The 26,870-nt window shown below is 38.1% G+C and overlaps 1 protein-coding gene across 8 annotated transcripts in view; it reads right to left on the bottom strand.

Moving 5' to 3' along the window:
* CDK19 (cyclin dependent kinase 19) overlaps nt 1-26,870 on the bottom strand; it is a 217,017-nt gene that overhangs the window by 5,811 nt on the left and 184,336 nt on the right. For all 8 annotated transcript variants that reach the window (XM_054022183.1, XM_054022181.1, XM_054022179.1 and 5 more), the window contains 6 exons: nt 13,160-13,303; nt 12,835-12,904; nt 11,828-11,900; nt 10,579-10,676; nt 6,500-6,578; nt 3,535-3,798 (listed from right to left, as the gene is read on the bottom strand). In XM_054022183.1, coding sequence (XP_053878158.1) covers nt 3,535-3,798; nt 6,500-6,578; nt 10,579-10,676; nt 11,828-11,900; nt 12,835-12,904; nt 13,160-13,303 — 728 coding nt within the window. The remainder of the gene's footprint in view (nt 1-3,534; nt 3,799-6,499; nt 6,579-10,578; nt 10,677-11,827; nt 11,901-12,834; nt 12,905-13,159; nt 13,304-26,870) is intronic.

Here is a 26,870-nt window from a genome sequence, read left to right as displayed (position 1 = left end):
GTCTGGTGGCACCTTAAAGACTAACAGATTTATTTGGGCATAAGCTTTCATGGGTAAAAACCTCACTTCTTCATGCATCTGAAGAAGTGAGGTTTTTACCCACGAAAGCTTATGCCCAAATACATCTGTTAGTCTTTAAGGTGCCACCAGACTCCTTGTTGTTTTTGTAGATACAGACTAACACGGCTACCCCCTGATACTTGACAGCTACGATAAACATTAATCTAGATTCCACTAAAAAGATGAATAAATGAAAAAATGAAAAGGGTCAGAAAGTTAGACAAAAAACAAGCAAACCAAGAATTTACAGTTGTCTTTCTTAGAAATCATAAAATCATAGAATATCAGGGTTGGAAGGGACCTCAGAAGGTCATCTAGTGCTCAAAGCAGGACCAATCCCCATCTAAATCATCCCAGCCAGGGCTTTGTCAAGCCTGACCTTAAAAACCTCCAAGGAAGGAGATTCCACCATCTCCCTAGGTAACCCATTCCAGTGCTTCACCACCCTCCTAGTGAAAAAGTTTTTCCTAATATCCAACCTAAACCTCCCCCACTGCAACTTGAGACCATTACTCCTTGTTCTGTCATCTGGTACCACTGAGAACAGTCTAGATCCATCCTCTTTGGAAACCCCTTTCAGGTTTATCAAATCCCCCCTCATTCTTCTCTTCTGCAGACTAAACAATCGCAGTTAAATAAATAAATTATTAAATAAATTAATGGAGATATCCCATCTCCTAGAACTGGAAGGGACCTTGAAAGGTCATCGAGTCCAGCCCCCTGCCTTCACTAGCAGGACCAAGTACTTGATTTTGCCCCAGATCCCCAAGTGGCCCCCTCAAGGATTGAACTCACAACCCTGGGTTTAACAGGCCAATGCTCAAACCACTGAGCTATCCCTCCCCCCCTCAGCCTCTCCTCATAAGTCGTGCTCCAGCCTTCTAATCATTTTTGTTGCCCTCCGCTGGACTCTTTCCAATTTGTCCACATCCTTCTTGAAGTGTGGGGCCCAAAACTGGACACAGTAATCCAGATGAGGCCTCACCAATGCAGAATAGAGGGGAATGATCATGTCCCTCGATCTGCTGGCAATGCCCCTACTTATGCAGCCTAAAATGCCATTAGCCTTCTTGGCAACAAGGGCACACTGTCGACTCATATCTAGCTTCTCGTCCACTGTAACCTCCAGGTCCTTTTCTGCAGGATGGCTGTGATGAAGGATGGCTGTGATTAAATAATATAAATGATTGTTCCCCACAGATTTAAATTCAGAAGATAAGTGAGCCCAAAAGCAAAATATTTTTCCTTCTAATTTTGAATTATATCTAATGGAGTAAGATTAATGCCATAAAACTAAAAGAAGGCATTTAACTAGGCTATGCTTACTTTAGTCCCACAAAAGAGAATTTCTGTTTTGACTCCAGATTTGGACAAATTGCAGACATTCCATTCTGGATATAAGACAAACAGTCAGCTAAAACTGAGAAAGAGAGAGAGAGAGCTACAGCTAGCCAGATACAAGTATAAAAATGGATAATCAGATTATACTGTTTAACAACTGATTTAATGGGAACATACAAATAATTAACAGCACAGGGGTCAAAATAAAGCCTGGCGTGGAGGGGTCACTAAAACAAATGGCTACAGGCTGTGCAGAAAAGAATCACAAGAGCTACATTTAATTTTCCAAAAAGGTAAGACTAAAATTAAGAAAATCCTGTAATGGAAAGGCTTGCCTAGAACTCCAAGACATCCTGAAGGATCCCATGGTCAATAACATCAAAGGCAGCACAAAAATCCTCAAAATATGGACAGAAACAAGCCAGCCATAAATACGGACTTTCCGAGATCTCAATCCACTCTGGAACTTTTCAAGAAAGAAATTTGACTGAGTTGTTGCTACTCCTAAATTGCCATCACCACCTTTAAAATCATTTGCAATAAAGAAAGAAAACTAGAAGTGGAAGGAGAATGTCTAGCATTCAGAAATCAATTATCTGGGGAGGGAGCTTGATGGGTTAGGAAGTCAAAGCAGCTCTAGAGTAAAAAGAAAGGTTTAAAAGAGGCATTCACACACGAAAGCTTATGCTCCAATACATCTGTTAGTCTTAAAGGTGCCACAGGACCCTCTGTTGCTTTTCATCAAGATGATGTCCTTACTAAAAGTATCCAGCAATAGCATTTAGAATCCTTGCAAAAAACATAACTTTAAGTGATATCCAAAAAACAACAACGAGCAGTCCTTGTGGCACCTGAGAGACTAACAAATGTATTTGGCCATAAGCTTTCATGGGCTATAACCCACTTCATCAGATGAATGGAGTGGAAAATACAGCAGGTAGGTATAAATACACAGCACACAAAAGCTTATGCCCAAATACATTTGTTAGTCTCTCAGGTGCCACAAGGACTCCTCGTTGTTTTTGCTGATACAGACTAACACAGCTGCTACTCTGAAAAGTGATATCCAATCTCTTCTCATTCTGACATATTTTCAATGATCTTTTTGATAAGAAACAAAGCTTTGTTTTCAGGTGTATGTTTTTTAAAATGAAAAATATTTATCTGGTGATGCTCAATTAATCTTGTCTGAAATGTTCATGATGTCCCCAAGTATTTGTAAGTTTGGTTCATACAATGCTTTGAATTATTTCATATATGTCACTTATTCAGTGGAAAACATATTTTAATTCTAATAAACCAAGATAAATGTGCAGCTTCAAAAAGAATACAGAAATATTGTTTTCATTTAATATATTCTAATATTGCTATAGTGGAAAGCAACAGACCAGTTTATTGCAAATAACCCCCCAAATGTTTCATTTGAAGATTCACTTTTGAATTCACTCACAGGAAACATTTTAGAGATAAAATGGGAATCACCATTATTAGAGTGTCTTGCTTAAGCATGAAGCGTACTGACTCACTTATAGATCTATGTTATAGCGTCACAGAAATTGTTGATCTTTAAGATTAAAAGAACAGTTATCAAGGTATTAAGACAAACAACAGAATAAGAATTATCCCATCTATCATTATCACATGGAACAGAAAGTGGCAGGAATTAAATCAAAGAACCTGTGCTGTTGACTCATCATATTTTTCTAGGGTCTGCTTCTCACCTGGGATCAATCCTCCAAAGTGCTGATTACTCTGGACCCAATCCAGCAAAACACTTCAGCATGTGAAAACAGTCCCACTGACTTCAGTGGGGTTACTCACATTCCTAAAGTTATGCACATGTTTTAGAATGATATTGAAATTCTGAGAACAAAGGAAACGTTATTGAAATCTATATAAATATCAAAGAGTGAAATCCATCTATAATGAATTTTGATACAATTAAATGGTTTTTAAACCGAAGTAGAACTAAAGTCCACAGTTCTACTAATAAATTAGAGCAAGCACAATTCCATTATAATGAACTTCACTTAAAGTAAATTTATTCTGTGGAAATATTTCACTATAAAATTCTACAGTGGAATACACCTTGCCCCTAACATTAACTAAAGTAGTAACAATCAGAGTCTGTACCTGATAATCTGAAGGCATGACAGGCCCGCCTGAGTTAGTGCCTGAAGGCCCTATGCGTGGTTTCTTATTTGGAGGCACCTGATTGAGGCTGGAGTCCTGGCTGTGCTGAAGTCCTGCCCCAGTGCCTCCTCCTCCTGCTCCACCTCCTCCTGCAGTCCCATTTGTCTGGGTACTGTTTTGCTGCTGCTGCTGTTGCTGAGGTGCTGCTTGCGGTTGCTGCTGAGGTGCTGTTTGTTGCTGATGTTGATTCTGTTGCTGTTGATTCTAAGAGAAAGCACAGCTGGGGATGGTCACTTTTTTCCTGAATTATTTATTTACATTTGGTATCACAAACTCTTCAGAATCCCTAAACCACAACTTGGGTGAGAACTAGCCACAGGACAAAGCACAGCTGGACTGTAGTGAAGAGCACCAAAGTAAGTGAAATATCTGTCCTCAATATGCTGCTATTTGCTCCAGGTAGATATTTGTGAACTGAGGAGGGAGGGATGAATTTCAAAGTTACTTAAACTTTGTGGGTTTGAAATTTCAGAATAGAATAAAATTGTGGTTCATTTTTAAAAATAAGGTGCACTGGGGGAAAAAAAGCAACTTGAATGACAATCTAGTACCTCCTATCCCTAGCCAGCCAATCCAGATCAGCTTAATAATGAGAAGGATGGAAGGAACTATCAAGAAAATGGTGGTGGTCACATCACGAATGAGTGCAAATAAACTGCGGCAAGGCAGCCAGAGAGCAGTGGTGAGCAACAGCAAATAAAGTAACAATACTTTGCACTTCAATGGCACCTTCCACCCAAGAATCAAAACAACTTTCCAAACATTAATGAAGCTTCACAGCAACCCTTTTTGTGAGGCAGGTGGCATTATCTCCATTTTACAGATGGGTCAATTGAAGCACAGAGAGATGAAATGAATTGTCCAAGGTTACATAGTAAAGGCAGATGCACCTCGCCCCCACAGGCTTTCAGGCACTGCTGCCACTGCAGGTCTGAGCTGGCAGGCACTGGTGCAGTGGTTTCCAGTGTTTTGAAATGGTTGTGAACCGTTAGAGGTCGTTAAGTGGTTTAACCCTTTTTTTTTTATGATGAATATTGGCAACCAGTGACTGGGAATTTGTCTTTTATTCTATTTCCAGGACCAGATCTGCCTCACAGGGTTGCTGTGAAGCTTTATTACTGTTTGGAAAGTTGTTTTGATTCTTGGGTAGAAGGTGCCATTGAAGTGCAAAGTATTATTACTGTTAATATAAATTACTGTGGCAAACAACAAGCTTTAGTAAGCATGTATTACTTTTTCAAGACATTTAGTAAACTATTTCAAGACTGTATTTTACGTGACCGCTATTGTGGAATCATTGTTCCTTCATGTCCATCACTGCAATAAAGGATTTTTCTGTTTTCACCCATTAAGGTGAGTATCTTCCCACTGAAGGGAACTTTGTCACTGCTCTGATTATTGCAGCATTTGTGACAACACAATTACGTTGTGCCTGCACTCTATTAGAAAAGTAAATCTGACATTCAGGAACTGCATAACTCAATGGGATGAAACTTGTTATATAGTAAAGGTGTAAGGACAGCAGCACATTCACCTGCACTGCTGCCGTCATTCATTCTACTGTTTTAGTTAGAAAAAAAATCTAGCCATGTGTCTGAAACAAGGGGAGGTTTACTTAGGAAAAAATCATTGGGCTTTGTTTCTGTGAATACTTATTTAACTTTGATGACTAATGAAAATTTTGGAGAAAGGATGTTTTTATTAAAGATTTACCCTTCCGTTAAAGTATAAGAGCTCCAGATACACCATCTCAGAGACCCCCTGTAAGTCTTTCAGCAAAACCAGGAAAGACCAAACTTGACATTCCTGATGTTAATATGTTTTTAAAAAAAAAATATTCTAAGCCTTTTTTATACATCATAAAGCAGCAAAACATGGTACAAATCCATTTTTTAAAAACACCCTTCACTGGTTACCTTTAACAAACTTTTCTTGTTGTGGAAACAGATTCAATGAGTAATACATAGTTTTAAATGTCATTTTTTTCTAAATTAATTAGATATGCTGCAAAATCTTTATTTATAGCACGCATAAATATGCGACAGTCCCCACGAGACACAAAGGCTATTTACACAACAGATCATAATAGCTGCTTTGAATATTTATACTGTGCGTGTCATTTTTGTTTAATTAAATAAAATTTCCCAAGAAAATGAAATGCAAATATATACTTTAACACTCACAAATGAGTAAAATCAACTTAACAAAAGCCGAACTCACTTGAACTCATGTTGTTCCTTATTGTTCAGTAACCGAAAGTTTAAAAAGCATTGCTAAATCTCGGAATTTCAATTACATCCGTATCATGACTCCACCGCTATTTTAATTTAGGTTTTGTAATTTCCTAGTCTCAAAAAAAGACCCGGGGAACAAAATCCTGAGGATTTAGTAGATTAACATTTCCCCCTGCTCTGACACTGTCACATGTAAAAGAAATACTAATCTACTATATCAGCTCAGAAAGTAGAATTTACTCTTTCAAATGTATCATTCATAGGCACAGCTTTAAATCAAACTGGGCTCCCATGTTGTACAGACTATCTGAACCAGAGGATATGCATAACCAGAGGGTTCCTCTTGGATCAATAACAGGCCCTGTCCCATGCAGACGCCAGGACACAAGTTGATTACAGCATGAGGCCTCTTTCTCTTTCTTCTGTTAGCCATGTATTACTAACAGTGTCTGACTAGCTGTAAATTTTTAAGTTTAGGAAAAATACAAACAATCTTATTCACTATAATTTACTATGCATTAATGTGAAACTTTCTAATGTACTGTGAAAAGTTTTGGGACAGTCTTGCCTTCAAAACACATTCCTGGGTAAGAGCCCATGTTCTTTTAGTTTCCCTTTGTGGCATCACAACTTTTTTGTTACATTTTGAAAAAAAGTGCCTTTTATTATACCTTATCTCCTTTTTCTTCGGGTTCATCCTCATTGAGGAATTCTCGTTTTGGATAAGGAATCTGGCAGCCAGCAAACACACTGAAATATATCAAACAACAAATCAGAGACATACTAAACATACATGCTTCTGAAATTAATTTATTTAATGTCATATATATTTCAGGGCTTTTTCTTTTAATGTTTGTTACACCTTGACTCCAAATTACTAAGTGACACCCTATAAACACCCAACAGATATACAACTACTGGTAGATGTACACTGATTTTAACTTTTGCTATATTTGCTGTTGGCAAGCTGCCTTCCTCTAGAATTATAGCAGAACTGAGTGAGCACAAATGACAGCACAATTATTTGCTGTCCTGACACTGCATTTGTTCACTTTGCTGTGTGAATCAACCAGAAACTCTACAGCACTTAATTGGAAGTATGGATGGCACAGTGGATTGAGGGCCTGATCCAATGCCCATTAATGTCATGGGAGTCTTTCCCATTGACTTCAACGGCTTTTGTATCATGCCCTAAATGTACTAGCTATTCATCTCTGAAGAACTGGAATCAATTAGTCTCAGGGGCCTTGTTTAGAAGGAAATAAAAAAGTAGTTTTTAGATTGAGTCAGCTAATATGATTTGAAATACTATTTAGTATCTAGTGTACACACAGATTAATACCTTTAAAATCATGTTGCCAGGTGTTGTGACCTAGGCAGAAGTAGACCAGTATGAGAGAACAAAGACCTACTAGTAGATAATATTTTGTACCAATTTTAGTTTCAGCAATTCTTGCTGTTGAACCTTTGGGGGGTAACCTGTGTTGCAATACAATCAGCTTAACATGATTTTGAAAGTGCTAACCTGGGTCTACGATAATTGCTAAGTGGCATTTCAAATCATAATGGCTAACTTGATTTTTTTTTTAAATTCTTTTTTCCTAGTCTAGACTAGACCTGTGCTTTCTTCCATGAGGGCTCCTACATCTGGAATCCATTCCCTGTCTATCATGCCTCCTCCATAAATTCCATTTTAAGCATTCTGTTCTTCTAGGAGGCTGTGGAGAGTGAGGGGGATATCAGTATTATATTTTATGAATATCACATATTCCTCAGTTTACCTGCTTGATATTAGCTTGTCTGGCTGCATGGAGTGAAATCAAAGAAAGCTGTTGCAGGGAAATACACAGAAAACAAACAATACCACAGATCAAGTACCTTCAGAGAGAATACCCAAGGTTGTTAAGGGAACAATGAGGGAGCTATTACTTTGAAATGCCCACCTGCCTGACTCCAACAAGGCTAGCAAGGACCAGACCAGAGCCTAGGATCAGTGGGGACACTAATCCAATAAAGGCCCCAGCCTAGGGAAGATGGGGGTTTGAGTGGGCAGCAGCTGCTGGAGGTGGATATCTGATTGACAGACAAAGAGAATGTTGCAGGGATTCTCTCTCTCTCTTTCCCAAGCCCGGGGAACCGGTACTTGGGGTAAATGGAACTTACCTAAACCTTGAAAGGAAAGGAGTAAAATGTAAGGCCCAGGCAACAGGCCTCTTTGTTTTAACCCTTTGCTCTGCTTTTTATTCACCTTTGAGTGAATTAACAAGACTTTGCTTTGAAGGAGGTGTTTTTGAGTCACTTTAATTGGATCCCAGGCTCCCAGAGGAAAAGGGCATACAGATGCAAAATACAGTTAGGCCTGTTGCGTTATCACAGTTGGTAAACAGGGAACCTGCAGTCCAGAGATCTTGTCTACGGGTTGTAGGACCCCCTGGTTCCACCCAGAGAGGCATTCACTTGAGGAGGATTGAAAGGAGTCTAAATGTGCAGCTTGTTCTGTAACCATGACAGAATCCTATAATCCCTAGAACTCCCCTCAAATAATTAACAAAAGAGTAAATATTTTTTGAAATCCAAACAAATATCATAGGACTAACAAGAGTCATGATAAATGTCATTGCTTGATCGCTCACAGACTTTTGTTGCATTGTAAGCTCTTCAGGGCAGGGATCTCTTTATTATACATTTATAAAGTGCCCGGCACAATGGGGTTCTAGTCCATGACTGGAGCTCCTAGGTGCTACCATAATAAATAAAATAATAACAAAATAAATAAATAAATAAATAAATAAATAAATAATCCCATGCTGCATCTGTGTATTTTGTATTCAGATAATAAAGTTTCCTGGACAGGGTTTTTATTGCCTTTCTGGCTGAAAAGCTCCTAGCACCCTGTTGGCACAATTAAATAATTGTATACAAAAAACACGATGTTAAAAGAATAGTCAGTTTGCAAAGACAAGCACTCAAATGTTAGGAAATTCAAGAATAAAGGTGGCCATGCCCCTGCATACAGTTATTAATTACTTGATCACATGCTATTTTTACCACAGCATCCCTGCCTCACTAAGTACATGGGATGGATAGGACTCTTCAAGTGGGTAGATATTCATATTTCTTTTTATCCTCTTCAGAGAGTGGGTGGCCTTTCGCCTTATTTACTGCACACCATCCAACTCCTGCATGGAATGCAGAATTATTAATTTCCTCATGAGCTTTTCCATGCTGCTCATCATTGTGGCATAAGAGTACTTCACAAACACTAATGCATAACATTTATAACACCCCTGTGCGTAGGGAAGCATTACCATCCACATTTTATAGCTGGGGAACTAAGGCACAGAGAGATTAAGGCCAAAACTATCAAGTGTCCACTGAATTTGCTCAACTTGAGATCCATTGGCATGTGGATAGCAGTTTATATGTTCAAATCACACCTCTCATTGACATTAGATGCAGTTGTGAGTACTCAGCACATTCACAAAGCAGAACCTAGGTTCTCAAGCTGGGGACCCATAAAATGAGGAGCAAACCATTAGTGGACAATTGTGAAAAGTTTGGTTTAAGTGACTTGCCCAGCACCACATAGGAATTTCGTGGCAGAGTCAAGAACAGAATCCAATTCTCTAGGATATCATTCAACTGCCTAAACCATGAAACCATCCTTTCTCTTCCTGCAATCTCCTTCACTACACACCTCCAACTTCTGCAACAAATGAGGCAAAGGTTTTACAGACAGCCTCATTCACTACAGAACACTGTGCAGATTCATCCTGTACACTGAATGAGGCAGGTGTTCTGTGGAAAAGCAGCATGTTATCATGTAATTAAAGTCTGTATCATAACACATATGCACAAGGGAGCTGAATTAAGCTCGCAAGGGCAACCTGAAGTCTGGCATTTCCTAACTTTTGAGTGCTTGACTTTGTAACCAAAATGTTCTTTTAATGAAGTATTTCTGATGTAATTTCCTAGAACACAGAAAAAACATTCTATCATGACAAGCCATCATATTTTTCCTTAACTTCATTCTCAGAAACAGCTAAACCATTTTAAGTGAAACTTCAATAAAAAACCAAAACAAAAACCAGCCTGAGGCAATCCCTACCCAGCATTGAAAATTTCAGCCCAAACGGTTCAAGTTTGGTAAAATTATAATGGAAAGTGGTTCAGCAACCTTAACTACATCAGATGCTGCTGCCAGCTCAGTCTATAATTAATGATAAGACACTAGATTGAGGCCATACGATAAAGCATTTTTGGTATTCTTATCATAACAGCAGATGTATCTGTCCATGTCACACCACCTCCACTGGCATAATTCAAGGTTTCTGCCTAAGGGAGACTGTAGACTAAGATAAGAGGGGCTGATTTATAAGTAATTGTCCAGAACTAAGTACATTATGTATAGCTTGGCTGAATGATGTATGTCTAAGAGGGGCAAATCTACAAGAGTTTGATATAAATACTTCAGAATAGTTTTCTAAGACCCATCACTTCTTTCCCCCCACCATTTACCCACTTTTATTGAGTGCAGCAAGTATAAAGTTGTTGCTCCGCCTATCACTGGTTGATTTACACCACTGGTGCCCCTAGAAAGCTCAGAGGTGGACTCACAGTGGTGAGAAATATGTCCTTGTTACAATCACATTTCTTCATTTTTAAATGGTCACTATATACTGCACATTAATAGTTAGCAAAAAAAAAAAAAGCATCATTGTAAAGAACACAGAAAAAGTGAGACACATACTCTGACGTAGGCAATGGATCCTCCTGGAAATAGGGGTCCTGCAAAGCCTGCTCTGAGGTAATTCTCTTCGTAGGATCCATGGTAAGAAGTTTTTGAAGCTGTGTAGTGTAACATTGGAAGTAGTAAACAACTTATGAAACCATTATTTTTCAAACTAATGGCTTGTATGCCCCACTTACATCATGATCTGGTAAACTACAAATGGCTCATTCAGAAAAGCAAAATAAGCATTTCATGCTCAGCAACACGTCTACCGGGTAGTTCTATGATGCACATGCATCAAAAATATTATGACTATGAAGTTTTGTTTATATGAAAAATAAAGTTAACTGGGCTAGATTCTTCAGTGCTCTATGTGCCACCTCGAGCTACTCAAATAAAGTGGCTCTAAATTAAGTGTAACTGTCCGTGACGGATCAGCCCAATATAAGGGGGAATCGCTGCATCACACAGATGGAATAGGATTTATTGTGTCACTCCCTGCTGCTGGCAGAGCAGGGAAAGAGGCATAGGGGAAAGTAGGTGAGATCAAGACCTCCTTTTGCCAGGCCCTTTGGTACTCTTTGTAGACAATGTATGCAAGAGCAGCCTGAGAGGACTGGTCCCACACAAAGGCTGCATCCAGATTAGAGTGCAAAGGTGATCTTTATGCTACTATTGTGCATACACCCAGGGCCTGTCCTCTTTGCAGATGAGTTACACTAGTAGTACACGGGTAGCACTCTGCTCCCATATGAGAGACAAAGATTCTATGCCTGGTATCTCTTGCTCGCAGATGTGAACATTATGCAGGCAATTTGCTCAGCCCCTCACAGGTAAAGGCCCAACACAAGAGATGGGCTTTGGAGTGTATTTGCAAGGTTTATAAGCTAGGACTCTGATGGGCCTTTCTATATTATAGGTATGTTAAATAGCAAAGAACTAAAGAAAGCATTCATCCTTCAGAAGGAAAGGTGATCCCTCCTACCCTCTCTCTCCCACTGATACATATATAATTCACAAACTGACATATGATGTAACTATACAAAGGGATTACTTTGCCCGTATCAGAAAGGCAGCCAATTCTGGGGTGAAATGCAGAAGCCGACAATGGCAAATTTGTTAAAATATTAAAAGCCAGGGCTGTAACCATCATTTATATTTTTAAAATTCATACTTCTCATCCTCCAGTAAGCAGAGACAGAACTGTTTTAATATTACAATTATATTTCAAAGTAAAATAACCCTAAGAGCACAATGATGTACATACCAAAAGGAAAACTTTACTGTCAGGCTTGACTTTGTGTTTCTCCATGTATTTTATGAGGCTACTATTGGCATATCTGAAAAATTGTAAACACATTTCAAAAATAATATACTGTAGGATTATGGCACTGCACCAAGCAATAAAGAAAATGCATACTAGTCCAAAAGGACACATTTTGTATTTCATTTGTTAGAATATATAATGTCCTACATTGCCATACACTAGATTTGTGAAGTGTGAACGTTTGTCCTAGCTTTCAGTGTTAGTATTTTTTAAATTGTTTGTACTTTATTACAATAGAACGTACAGCTTTGATATATGGCTGAGGTCTTGATAGTAGCACACAGCCATAGCAAATGTTGTAGGGAGGGCAGAGCTGCCCTATCCTAGTGGAAGCTACTTTGTCAGACAGGCACAATAGCTCCAACAGTGTAGCCACTGCATCATCATTTGCCATTTGAGAAGCTGTTGCAACTATTCTCTTCAGCTGGCAGAGAAACAAGCCTGTCCCTTTTCCCAACAGAAGCATGAGCCATGTGAAGTCTTCGCATTTTCTGAGCTCAAATATTCCCATTAAGAATAATCAGACATAGAATTTATGTCTTGCTTTTAATCTCTAGATCTCTGTGGGTAACTATGATTATTTTACAAAGAGGGAAACTGATGCACAGAGGCATCAAGTGGTTTGCCAAAGGTCACTCAGAAAATCCAGGGCAGAGCTGGAAATAGTACTTAAATCTCCTGAATCCCAGACCTGCATCTTGTCCAGGACTATGCTGCTCCCTTTACTATTTCCCTTCCTTGTCTACCAGTGCAGCGGATGATCTGACTTACTCAGCAAAAACTCTTGCCAGCATTAAAAGATGGACACTAGCATTCTTTTAAAATCCAAATAATATTCTTCCAAAGTCTAAACAAGACAGAAGATAATTGAAGGTAATCTCTAGTGCTGACTTCTGTGTATCTATTACAAGCAGTTTTTAACCACTGTCTGTGGTATAATCACTTACGTTGTTCTCCTAAAGTCTTTTTGAAGTGTGGGATATTCTGGCATCTTCCTTATATCTTCCCAGTCTTTATCTTAGAAAAGATAAAGCAATCGGACAGTTTAAAGTGCAGGTTAAATAATATGATGTACATAAACTGTAATATTTGTCTGACATTTTATGTTAGTTGTTCTGTATTGTTATTCCACAAGTCCCACCACTTTCTTGGGCAGAGACTTCACATCCATCATACCGCCAGCTTTTATAAAGCTATAGAGCTAGTAATTTCCTTTAAAACAAAATCCAACTCAAAGGGTTTATGTCTGACCTTTTAATGAAAGTAAATTACCTGCTGGGAATCCCATTACACTAAAAATGCGGTCTAGCTGATCATGATGAAAAGGATTGCTCGTTTTGATGTCTTCCTGACGACAGTGAAAAATAGGTTCTGAAGTCAATAGCTCAGCAAATATACACCCAATTGCCCATATATCTAGGAAAGAGAGAAGATAATTTACGTGAATTGACCATATTCCATCAGCCTGATTTCTATTTTACACAGTAAAGACACAGTAACTCACATGAAAATTCATTACAATAATTTAAAACATGCAATAAATTAACACACAGGAAATGGAATAACTGGATCACCACATTTTAGGTTACAAGCCAAATCAAACAAACTGTCTTGTAAATTGTATCTGAAGTTGGACTCTGGCAATCTAAGACAGTATAGCAATACATTCAGAGTTACAGCAGAAGCCCTCCCAATCTCTGCTGACAACTTAATCGCTTGAATGTCCTGAAGATTATCTAAAACAGAACATAATGCTCCAAAAAGGATAGATTGAAATAATAGCTCTATCAGATACTCTCACGCAATTCCTATAAGGCAATCAAATATATACTGATAAGGAAAAATTATAACAGCTTGTGTGACTGGGCAAACAATGCAGACTAGATAAAATGAAGAGAGCAAGATCCAAATTTTAGCTAAGAAGACAGACTGTAGCTTTCTCAACCAATTAAAAAGACTCTGATACATGCTCGGTAATGCCCATTGGAACCATTTTACAACAGTGTACTCTACAGTAGCTTAATAGCAAGTGCATTAATGAACAGTACAACAGACTGATCATTTCAATGAAAGCAAATTCTAGTAACATTGATTTGATACAAAAAGGTTTTGTGTTCTGTCATGTTAACATGGTATTCAAAACAAAATCTACCAGAAGAGTAATTTCAGTTATGTTAAATAAATCTATAGATTATATGTGATCTAGCTAACTCCACTAACAGTAGTCCTAGAGTTTTCTGTACTACAACAAACTTAATTAGGTTAAGCACCCTAAAAATGTACAATAGTCAAGCAATGAGGACGGGGAAAAAAAATACTGGCAGCTGAATTAGGCACCACCAGAAAAATAATTTTTAATTTTTCTTTATAGTACCCTTTGTATTATTTTCTCCAGTTAGTTTTCAGTCTCCCAAATTTCTCCACTTCCTTTGAGAAATACCATTCCACAAGTCAACATCTTATCATCAGACATTTTCCTGATGGTCATCTTAAATTTTCCCTTTCAATATTTCATCCGATTACTTTTATACACATTTAGGTCACATTCTCAGGTGTTGTCTTGCTTTGATTTTATTATTAGGGGTATTCGCATGAAAACAACATCTTTTGTTCTTAAGATTTTATCTCCTTCTGCAGCATGGGCAGCCTGGTATTTATATAATTTCTATGTGGGTCAAGTGAAAAGACTTAATCATTGAATCTTACATGAGGCGTTTAACTTCTTCCACTAAGAATAAAATATGCAATCAGTGATCTCTTTTTGGTGGCAAAGATGACCTGGAAAACCTCCTCAGATATGGCACATTAAACTTTGGAAGTCTATTTCCTTATGAGGTAGGCTGTGAGTGAGGCAGTTTACAGGTGGGAATGGATTCAAGTATCCTGCGTCTTTGTGATATAGATAAACAGAGAAATTACATTTCTCTGTTCTCGTGGCTTCACAAAAGTTGCCACAGCAACAAGTGGAATTTTTTCGATCACAACTTTTTTTTTTTTTTTTTTAAAGACACACAGGCTGTAAACTCAGCATTTCGGGTTAATGTTTCATTTACTCAAGAAATGGATTACTGGGCAACATGAAAGTATTTTAACTATGTTGCTTTTCAGTCATTACATTATTTAATATCTGCAGTTAATAATTCCTGAGTTTAGCCTGTTATGCCTCTTGTTGGATTCCTTTCAACCGTCTTTAGGGTATTATCAAAAATATCCTTAAGAGACTTATTAAATTATAGAAAATCTGTCACTTTTATTTTTTATAGAATCACAGATTTATACGGCTAGAAAAGGCATCATGAATTGCAATCCAAGTGGGTCAGGATTTTCTCTAAACTAATCCTTAGCTTTATGTAACCTGCTCTAAAACATATCCTTGGCAGATACTACTGTAACTGCTTAATTGCCCTTACTGCTAGGCAGAGTCGATAAAAATCAACTATTTTTTAAAAATCAGATTTTTTAAATTTAAATCGGATTTTCTAATTTAAATTAAATATGGGCTTATTTTTTAAAAACAAACATAAGTAAATCTGAAATTATGACAACCTACATTAAGATCTAAACTTATAATAATCTATTAAAATAATTTAAATTACCTTTTTTTTTAATTAAGCAATACATGTTTGCTGCCAACTTTCAAAGAAAGTCAAATCACTGAACTGGCAGAAATCACTGGCTAACCACCTGGAACATCATGGTTTACTGAAGTGCTAAACCAGCTTTTGAAATCAGTAGCCACTTCTGCAGGTGCAGAAAGAATATTTTTTTATTTCAGTTTATTCTACTAGTTCAGCTCAATGACTAATTCATTCAAAGTTGAAAAACCAGCTGGGTGATGAAAAAAAAAAAAGCAGGAAAGTTTGTTTTCCTCTTCCAATATATTAAAAAAAACACGTGGGAGAGGATGAAATCTACGAGTTCTAAAATCCTGAAGGACGTGGTGACCAGAAACAATCAGTTCAATTAACCAACTACGAATTCTACTTCCTTTGTTTAAAAATTAAGTTTGTTTTCAATGCAAAACTTATTTTGATAAACTTTTTATCTTCTGTATCCAGCGCTAACTAAAGATAAAAATTAAAATGCTGTTTTGTGCATTTTTAATTGAATTTTAATTTCTATCCAAACAAAACTTGACAAATCATGTACAAAACTGATAATAAAAAGATATGAAATGTAAAAATTAAGAATCTAAGTAAACATGAGTTAAGCTATATAACTGCTTAAATAAATATGTATAGATATATATTACATCCACCTTATTAGCAAAACAAAAACAACAACAACACCACAAAATTTAGTGTAAAGGCTATATTTAATTGCAAATCAACATGTTTTAATGGTTGCCAACAAAGGAGACCCAACCTTTATTTAGGAAAATAACTAAAAAGTATAAATGCAAAACAAGATTAAAGTATAGAAGCTCCTTCTGTACAAGTGTCCCTATACACACCAGTGTATCTCCCGGATTATTTGAATTAAATCAATCATGTATAGTTTGGGTCTCATCTTTTTGATAAAAATAAGATATTCCTGCCCTTATCTACCATATGGATCCAATCCTGTAAACAGTTAGGCCTAGTCAATACTTAAAAGTTAGATTGACCTAACTATATTACTATGTCAACCTAACCCCTGGTATAAACACGGCTAGATTGATGGAAGGATTCTACCACCTTTCAGAGAGATGGATTAACTGTAATCAGCGGAAAAGCCCTTCCATCGATGTAGAGAGCATCTATGCTGTGGTGCTGCAGCAGCTGTAGCCGTGGTAGTGTAAATATAACCTTAGTACACCATTTAACCCCAGAGAGTTTTAACCAAAGAGACCAGATCCACAATAGTAACCACTATCCTTGGAAGTGAGTGTTTGCAGGGTTGAGCACTAAATGTTCAAATGAGATTTTAAAAAGTCTTTCAAATATAAAATATATTGCTTCTCCACTTTTACAGCTTCAGGGACCTCATATAAAATACAGCATTAAAACAAAAGTTTTCATTAATATTTATAATATTTACAATACATAAGTTGTAAAACACCCCGAAATAACAAAAAAGCAGTAAAAGTCTACCACAATAGGTTCTTCCCTTTCCCTATCCCTAAAGGTCAGGAGAAGGGATATTTCACTGCTCTTGAGCTACTGAAGCTAAAGCATGGACAGTGTTCATTCTGCTCCTCTATGCCCCCAGGACCAAAAGCACAATTCCCTCCAAACTAGAAGGGTAGCAATGCATATAAGGTTTTAGAAGCTCAGCAAAATAGTGTAACAAGGTGACATGCTGGCTTAATAAAGCCAAGTTTTTTTATTTTACTACATTAATTTTACACATATTTGATTTTCTAGTAACAAACTCTTGCTATATTCCAACTCTGGTCTACAGAAACTGAAAACGTTGCAGCCTGGACTTGATTCCATACGTTTCTGCAGAGAAAGCACATAATGGTCCCTGATTTGGTGAATGGCAATATCCTGATCCATGAACCAAATTATATTACTTTCCCTGTCAGCCTGGTTCTATCTCCCACTCTCCTTTTCCTATGCTATGGTGAAGATTGAGAGATGAACACATCTACCCATGACAATGGCTCTTATTTCATCGATAAAATACTGTAACAGAATAGCTTATAGTACATTTTGGGATGGAGGATATGGCAAACAGAAATAATTCTATCTATAAAGGGTTTCATTTAGAAGTGGCAAATTTCAAGTTCAGATGCTTACTTGGCCGTTACCTCAACCTTTTGAACTCTGCTTTTCATAGTTGTCCAGGCTCTCTCCCCTCCTCAAACAACCCCAAGCCCAACCAGTCTCACGCCCGCTAACTTTGCTCCATAGCTTTGAGGGTGGACTAACTGTCGTTGGAGGAAATGACTAAGTAGCCTGTTCCCTTCTGCAATGTAAGATTCTTTTTTATGACAGTCTCCCAGATCCCACCTGTAATGTCTTCACTATTGTAATTATTATCCATACATTTTAAAAGTGTCTCATGATGTTTTATAACTGAGAAAACAGACTTTAAATATATCCACTTTCACTGGCTATATGCTGTTCCTATAAGTGCCTGTATGCCCATGTTATTGGAAAGTGTTTATGATTGGCAATGTCCTAGCTTTGAACTGTGTGAAATAATGGCTTTTTAGGACAGCTGCTAAATTAGGACGCATCTTGCATAACCCATGTCACATTAGCAATGTAGCTAAAGTGTAAGTATACATGGGGAATTCAAAGGGAAATTAGTGTGAAATAGCTAGGGTCTGAATTTAAAGCACAATAACTATTCAGCACTAAATTCTCCATGTGGAGGCTCTTATTCTGCACTAACAAAGGGTGTCCACATGGGAGTTAGTGCAGAATAGCTATTCAGCAGTTGTAGATTCTGGGCTTATGTATACAAGCCCTTCCAGTGAGAGATTTAAAGAGCCCAGTCTATTTAACTTATTTAAAAAAAGAATGAGAGGTGACTTGAATGAAGGGTAGCAGTATTTCCATGAAAAGAAACTACCAGGTATTAAAGGGTTCTTTAATCCAGCAGAGAAAGGCATTACAAAAACCAATGGCCAGAAGCTTAAAGCCAGATACATTGAAATTAGAAATAAGGCATAATTTTTTTTAACAGTGAGGGTGATAACCCACTGGAACAAAGTACAAGTGAAGTGGTGTATTCTCTATATCTTGAAGTCTTCAAATCAAGGCTGGTTGCTTTAAGATATGCTTTAGCCAAACGAAGTTATGAACTCAGTACAGGGGCAACTGTGTGAAATGCAATGGTCTGTGATACACAGGAAGTAAGACTGGATAATCTAATGGTCCCTTCTGGCCTTAAACTCTATGAATCTATTAATCTGTTTAAGAGAGTTTTATCCTTCAGCCCATTACCACAATATCTGAGTGTTTTCCACATAAAATCAACAGCTATAGTGAAATCTCTAGTGGACTTCCTGGAGAATCTGGAACTTATCCCTTTTCAAAACTCTGCTTGGGGTACAGGTTTCATTTTTTATTGGTTGACATGGATTTAGGGATTCAAGGTAGTATCAGTGAAGGGGGCTGCTGAAGCAAGAAAAAAATCTTTCAGCATGGAGTAGAGTGAGAGAAGAAAGAAATAGAGATAGGCTCTATGTAACAGGTATACCCGTAACGTCCAAGGACAATTCATAAAGATTTTACAATCATTAAAATAGATACTACTCAAAAATCATTCCAAATTTTACATACAACCCAGAGTAGACTGGCAAGAGTATAATCTGTTTAAGTTTCTATGTGATCATACAAGCAGCATGCATGTACTGAATTCAGTTACTGATATGGTACAGTTTGATCCTGAATCTTAGTATATTAATTCAGGGTTCCCAAGTGATCTGGACACACTATGATACTACAGAAACACAGTCTGACAGTTATTAAACATAATTTCTTCAAGTACTTAAAGATAGGATAAAAATATAATAAAAATATGTCTAAATATTTAAAGATGGGAGAAAAAAAATCTCACTTTTTTTCTTTATTTCTGATGTGGGGGGAAATATTTGTCCTTAATTTACAAAAGAAATCCGATTTCTTCTTTTTTAAGGACAGTTTTTCGACTATTCCTTTGAGTGGGACCTTTAAATTTTATTTCTCTAAGCACTGGAAGAGTGGCTCTTGGAAAAGATCGGTTATTGAACCTTTCTTTTGAATGTGACGCCTCATATGTCGATCTGATGACAGGTTTGCATGAGCTAGCATATGAAAGGCTTTTCCCCAGGAAGCAGGCAGTGATGCTGATGGGCTATGGGCCAGGAGTTTTTGGTACCACTCATCTAGAAGTTGGCAAATATTCATTGAAGGTTTAACAAACAGCATCTCAAAGGAACAGAACTGAAGAACTGAAATTTCTACTGTGAAAATATGATGAGCAAGTTAGTGTTCTGTCAAACAACCCACATCTCAGAGATTTGGAGAATGTACATAGTTAGTGAGTATGTATTTAACACTAATATTTCATCACAAGAATGGGTAGTCTCTAGGGTCATCATATATAGGGCCAAGCCAATTTTAAATCAGATAGAATAAAACCATAATATGCAAATGAAGATGAAAGATATAAAACCAAAAGTCTGTATCTAATTTTTAAATACACTTGCTATTTGTTTGTTTGTTTGTTTTTATCACCACTTCTTTAAACTGGCCTGTATTACAAACTTCCCTTAAGGCTTCTACTGGTGTCATGTTTTAAACTCTCACTGATACCTCTTGAAAAATACTGAAAAATATTGAGTGAAATCCTGGCCCCACTGAAGTCAATGGCAAAATTCCCATTTTCTTCAACAAGGCCAGGATTTCATCCTCTCCATTTAGAAAGAATTCTCTTTACATGTCAAAATGTCTACTCTTCTACTTCCATCTCTATGCCCCATAATATTTCCATAAGATGATCCTGAGATCTTCTGAGTTCAGCGGCTGCTGTATATTAGGCATCTCCAGTTCATAATCTTATTTGCAACATTACATTCAATTACAGTGGCAAGCATTGGGTTATGACTTCACATGGGGAATGAGCAGCAGGAACAGATGAACTTCTAAAGAACAGTCTTTTTTATGTACTGTAAAGAATAAATTATATACAAAAACTACATGAAAAGAACAATATCTAAGTTGCAAAATCAGAAAATCAAAAGTTAGGAAATGCCAGATTTAGGATTGCCTTCAGAACCTTAATTCTGTCATCTCGAGTGTGAATACTGTGCACTAAATGAGCCAACGAACCTGTGGGGAAAAGCAGGATGTGATCATAATCTGTATCATAATGCACAAGAATTAAGGTCATGTAGGCAACTGTAAATCTGGCATTTTCCAACTTTCAAGTGCTTGTCTTACAACCTAAATAATATTCTTTTAAATGTAGATTGGTTGTGTGGAATTTCTTAGACTTTTAAAAAATAAATAGGAAAAAGTTAAAAAATTATTTTATGTACAACTATAACAATACTCCTATCATGCAGCACCAATGTTTGAACCCTGAGCGTTCAGCACTGCCTCACAAGCTGCTACCATTTGAGCAACAGGACTTGCTACATTAGCTGGCAGTAGGAGCTGGTTGTTACCCCAGAGAGACCATGTGCTGAGTCAGGGGGGACTGGCCCTTCTTACTCACCTTATCTCCCAATTCTCCCTCCCAGAGGATTGGAGGAGCTCCAGCCCCATTTGGTGCCCCAGGGGGCAGGGAATTTGGGTTGCTAGGGCCAGCTGCTGGGTTTGGCGGGGAGTTGGATCCTGGTCTGGCTCTCTCCTCTTTTCTAACCTGTGTGGTGCCCCTAGATGGGGGCATGGGTGACTGGTACCACAGGTAGGTTGGGAGTATTGTCCTACCCCCTGCTACACCTGTTTCCAGGTGTTCTCAGTACAGCATGTGCTGATGTTGAGACTTCTGCTTTGCCAGAAACATCAGCTCAGCCTCAGAAATGTGCTTAGTTATTATTTTGCCAGGCCATCAAAATTTTCCTGAGACACAAGTGAGAGAAGGGAAATGGCCATTTTAAAGTTTATTTCTCACCAAAAGCACAATTGGATTTCATGGGATTTCCTCACCGAATATCATAGGTCTGCTGCAAATAATGGAGGTCGGAGAGCTTCTCACAGAAAAGGAAACAAGAATCTTTTATAATGGAAACTGTTAGGCAGCCCAAATATAGGGATTGCTTTATCTCCCCCTATAATGATGAAGGAATTAACATTATGCAAGAAATACTGCATTGGCAAAACTGTTTCGTAACAGAATGTTTTATGAAGATTTCCAAGAAGCATGAGCGGCCCTTTAAAACCTCGTTATGCTTTGCAATTTTAAAGTGACTGTGGAGGGTGTAGCCTAAGCATAGGACTGGAAGGCCATAACTCCTACTTTTTAATCTTGGCTCTGACATTGACTCCATTTTGGGACTTGGGCAAGCCGTTTACTCTCTTTGCCTCAGCTTCTCTCCTGAGACTTTCTGTTAATAAAAGGACACATCCCTCATAAGTATATAGATGCCACTGTAAGGCATACTCCAGGAAACAGACAGATATTGAATGCACACAGAGTAATATACACTGTAAAAAGTGAGACTCAAAGAGCACTCCAGTACCAGATGGTATGAGCGCTCTGGCATGTAGCAATGAGTCTCAGCTGGACTGACCAGCTCAGTGCACCTCACACACTGTTATAATATTTTTCCAAAATGGGGCATGTAATATATTACTGGAAAACTAATAACTAACTGATCATTAATCTTCTTTTGTGATATAGGTACAGAAAATCTAAAAAGAATTATGAAGACAAAAGAAAGGGTCTGACACCCCAAGCCAGGACAGTGGGTTATTCATTTGCATCAGGGATTGCAGGAAGAGCATTTGCATTGTAAAAAAAAATCACAAGTGGGAAGAAGCTAGAATGGCCTCTACACCCAGCAAGGGAAAGGAACATTATCTGGGGCTACACTTCAGAAGAATACATTTCAAAGGTTTACTGGAGTATACAGAGAGAGGGAGAGAACCCCCAAGTTATCCTTGCCCTGAGGAGACAAAGAAAACCAAGCGCACTGGGCTCTGTGATCCTGACTAGCCAGCCATGTTGGAAGAATGACTATGTTGAAAAAACTTTCAACAAGAAGGCTCACGTTGGTTGAATTTCAGTCTTGCTAGTGTATTTTCACTATTCTTTGTAACCATTTCTATCCCTACTACTTCTAACTTGGTATCACCTAAAGCATCACAGAAGGGTACTGCTTTTACCCATGTTTTCTGAAACTTGACAACTGAGGAGGGAAGATGTATATATTGTACCGCTGAAAAGGAAAGGAAATGACCATTTTTCTCTTTTAATCTGAAGACAGAACATTAAATTGAACAATATGTTGGTGTGGTGTACACAATACTGTTCTTATGAGCTTAACTTCACGTGAAATTAAGATGGAAATTGGTCTCTAATCTCTCTCACATATTCCCATGCAACTGCTTTAATAAATTATGACACTTTCTGCCACCAGTTTCAAGTTTAAGAATGTCAATATGTTCCTCAGTTGCTCCAAGGTGAGAAAAGGCTTCTTCCCTGGTGGAATGAGTCATGATAAGAAAAATGGATGCTTATTTAAACTCATAGTGACTTCAGTGGGAGCTAGATAAAGCTTTTAATGCCTAAACTGCCATATCAGCTTCATGGGGAAGGAAGGATTAAGCAATATCTTACCTCTCAGACAGGACAGACACCGAGAGCAGGGCTTTATCTTCTTTCTAAGCATAGTGCTTTGCTTTACAATATATTAGTGTCTTTGTGGTTCAATCTTACATTAATTCATTGTATTATATATATATATATATATATAGGACACAGAGTAACTCTTGTATCCTTATATGTAACTAAATTGGCCAGGCTGTGAAAGCACTAATGCCAGGAAGGCAGTCTGTGAAGCAATCCCATCCATATTTTGAGAATGAGGTAGTCATCTGGAGCACAGTGCAGCGTTGAGAGATATCTGATATTGCTGTAATAATTACATTTGAAGTTCAAATTGATGAAAGCTAAAATATCTCAGCATCAGGGTTTTGTACCCTTAGATGGCTGTAAAGGTTGGCACAAGTCAAAGAATTATCTTCGATCAAGTGCTGATATCTAGACTACAACTTTAGTAGCACTCTATGCACAGCAGCCCGTAGTTGAACCTTTTCAACAGACACTTATTACTGCACTGATGAGCTGGAGGAGAGGCTTGCAGGAACCCTTTGTTAATTGATGCAAACTTTTGGCTTTCTAAAAGAGAATCTTTTTATTTAAAAGTAAGTTTTTAGCCCAATTCCTTGTGAAGGGAGCCTTGAAAACATAAGTGATAACAGATTTCTGAGACTAATAAAAATTTGCAGCTGGGACCCATTTCTGCATCAGGAGGCTGAGGAGACCTAAAGATTCAATCCCACTATAATTTGTATGTAAAATAAGTAAGTTATGTTTGGGCATATCCCAAAGAATTACATAAATCCTTAGGCTAGCCCTGCATAGTGGTATGGAGGAGATAGGAGAGGTGAGGGATAAAGAGGCAGTGACCAAAAAATTGTTCATAACCCTCTGCAAAATGCTAAGTCTGGTTCTGCTTGTTAACATCTTCAACTCTCTAAGTGCACTCAATTATTGCTGTGACTGTGGCAGCAGCTGCAAGGGAAACTCCCTTATGTCCCCACACAGTCCTTGTAGACAAGCATGGGGAATGAACTGCATAATCCCCACAGCACCACTCCCTAACCAGCTGTTACAGCAGTGCATGACAGGCTCAGGGGAGGAAAAGATGGGACTAAATGGCTGCTGTTCTAACTGAGAGACCTGTGACCACTGCTGCTGATGCCTGCCTGTGCAGCCAACAGCCATAGTCCGAAGAGTTGGCGTTGGGAGGGAGCCTGGAGCCCCGCTCTCCTGCCCAGCAGCCTAAGGAAATCCACTCCTCTACCCCATCTAGGGAAAACCTGCCCAACTTAAAAGGAACCATTTCCTAAGTGTCTGCCCAGCACCAGAGGGAGAATACTCCTACTCAACCAGCTACTCCAGAGCCAGAGGCTGTGGGACAATCACAGCTGGTGTTGTGAGGAACAGCTACCAAGCAGAAAAAACAGGGGAGCCCCAGTGAGTCAGGAGCCACTCCAATGATTTAGGATTGGGGGAGAATATGAAATGGTAACATGTTTTGAAAGGAAAATAGTGAGGTGGAGTTTTTTGGGGGTGAAGGGGAAGAAGTTGAGGAGAAAGCGTGTGGAACTGATGGACCTATGTGAACAGAATGGAGAAAGACTACATTGCCCAGGGAACATTGTCTTTATCGCTCATTGAAGGAGCAATTTTTCATAATACTATGGCTTCACATCACTGGATTACTGATTTGGAAAACTTTGTTTGCCTAATGCAATATGCCCCTTCTTGAACCATCCAAGATATTGTTAGCCACGCTAATTATCCTGTAATAGTGTATCTCTGTATAACTGAACATGAAATATAAAATCAAAGAACTTGGATTCAACAGTCATTACACTTTGTGGGGGGAAAATCAGCCCAAGAAGAAGCTGAAGTGGCAGTGGAAGGTATTGGTAATGTAGACAGCACTGGGGCTAATGAACTTGCTTTTCCAATCCTGGGTTAGAATATATGAAATGTTCAGTGTCGATTTGTGTCATATTTTATGGTGGTCAGCTGATATTGGTAAATGGACAGTTTCACTGCAGCTCCTCATTTACCAGTATCAGCTGACTACCACAAAATATGACAAATTGAGATGATTGGCAGTCTCTGCTTAAAACTGAAAATCCAAAGATTTTTATGTCAGGAATGAGGTGCATTTGGAGGGCTGTATGGGAAGCTTGGTTAGCTTCCTCAAATGCAGGGCTAAATTCACCCCAGGAGAAATCTAATCTATGTAGCTACTTATGTCCCTCAACACTGTTCTATATCTGTATCCCACAATTAATGGACTTTATCTTCACAACACTGCTGTGAATATTATTCTCACTTTACAGATGAGGAACTGAATCACAAGGTAGAGTAAGTGACTTGCTGTAAACTACAAATGACATTTGTGGCTAAGCCAGTAATTAAACCGACACCTCGAGTTCCAGTCCAGGACCCTTATCCATTAGATCTTCCTTCCTAACCCACAGTAGAATACCTTCCCTGGCTTCAGTACATATAGATTTGGCCCGTGTCTGGCTCAAGTCATTGCTATTAATCTCACTTTCAAAACCACTAAATGCACTCCAAAACTTTTAAAGATGCATTAGCGTTTCCTTTCAATTTTAGAAACTAAAACTTAGTTTATAAAAATGAAACACCTTTCTGATCAGACTACTCAGTCTGTATCAGCTAGAGCCTTTACCAGTTTATTTTTGGACATTAATTCTGGGGAATATTCTATTTAATCTTAACAGCTAATTTAGAGTGCAGACTAGACAGAGATACAGTAACTAGACACAGATATAACTAGTCTTCCAATTCAGGGAACACTTAATGTAAGCAAGACTGCTACATGGCTTTTAACTCATGGTAATTTGTCAATTCTAGCTGGCAGCAGTTTAGGTTTCACAAAATACCAATTCCTCAAACACCCTTGAAATGTTTTATATAAATAACCTTGCGGGAAAAACTAACACCTGTTGTGTGTCTGCCAAAAAACTTTGCGCAGTATTTTGGTTTTCAGGTGACTGCAGTGATGGAATTAGTTTTTCCTTTCCAAAACAATCCTAGAATATACTATACTGTGTACACACAATATTTTTGAAGGAAGTCACTGTCAAGTAAGAGGGAAGTAACCCAAGGTACTCAGCAATAAATCATCCATTGCCTACTGCAACTAGATAAAGAGAGCAACATTTAATCTACTTTGTGCATTTCAGAAAAGAACGAATGCGTTATAACCAAAAACCTACAGTAAAGAAAAACAGTTAAACTATTATTGTTAAATACTATCTGAATTGTTCCTGCATCAACAAGCATCACTTAGGGCATGAAGAAGGCTCCGCTATCCCTGTCTCTCCAGGGCCACTCATTGCATCCTTGTTCAGAAGTCCCATACACATTTTTCCTTTCTAAGCACTGTTCAGTGGAGGGATTCTTTTGGTCAGCCCCTTTTATATGTTCCACCAGCAGCTCAATGGCATGCCTTCAAAGGCAGAGGCTCTTGATTTATTCTTAACACATGACCCAGATATTTCCATCGTCTTCTCTGGATAACTCTCAGAATAAGATGATGTTGAATTCTGATAAATCTAAGCTTTTGTTATAAATACATTCCATTTGATACCTGGTAACTTCCTGGGGCATTTGCTTTCAAAGGCGTGTCTGCCTATACCTTTGGTGGATTTCCAGATTTCACATTCACATGTTAAGGTGGAAATATCGGAGTTGAAAATTCATAGTTTGGTCTTTAAATTGTAGATTTTTCAATGACCAAATCTTGCTGGTAAATGCAGCTGCCACCTTGCTAATTCATGACATT

Source organism: Malaclemys terrapin, chromosome 3 (genome assembly GCF_027887155.1).
Source record: "Malaclemys terrapin pileata isolate rMalTer1 chromosome 3, rMalTer1.hap1, whole genome shotgun sequence".
NCBI classification, from domain to species: domain Eukaryota; kingdom Metazoa; phylum Chordata; order Testudines; family Emydidae; genus Malaclemys; species Malaclemys terrapin.
The sequence above is the reverse complement of the archived record's forward strand: the minus strand, read 5'-3'. Positions and strand labels throughout refer to the sequence as shown.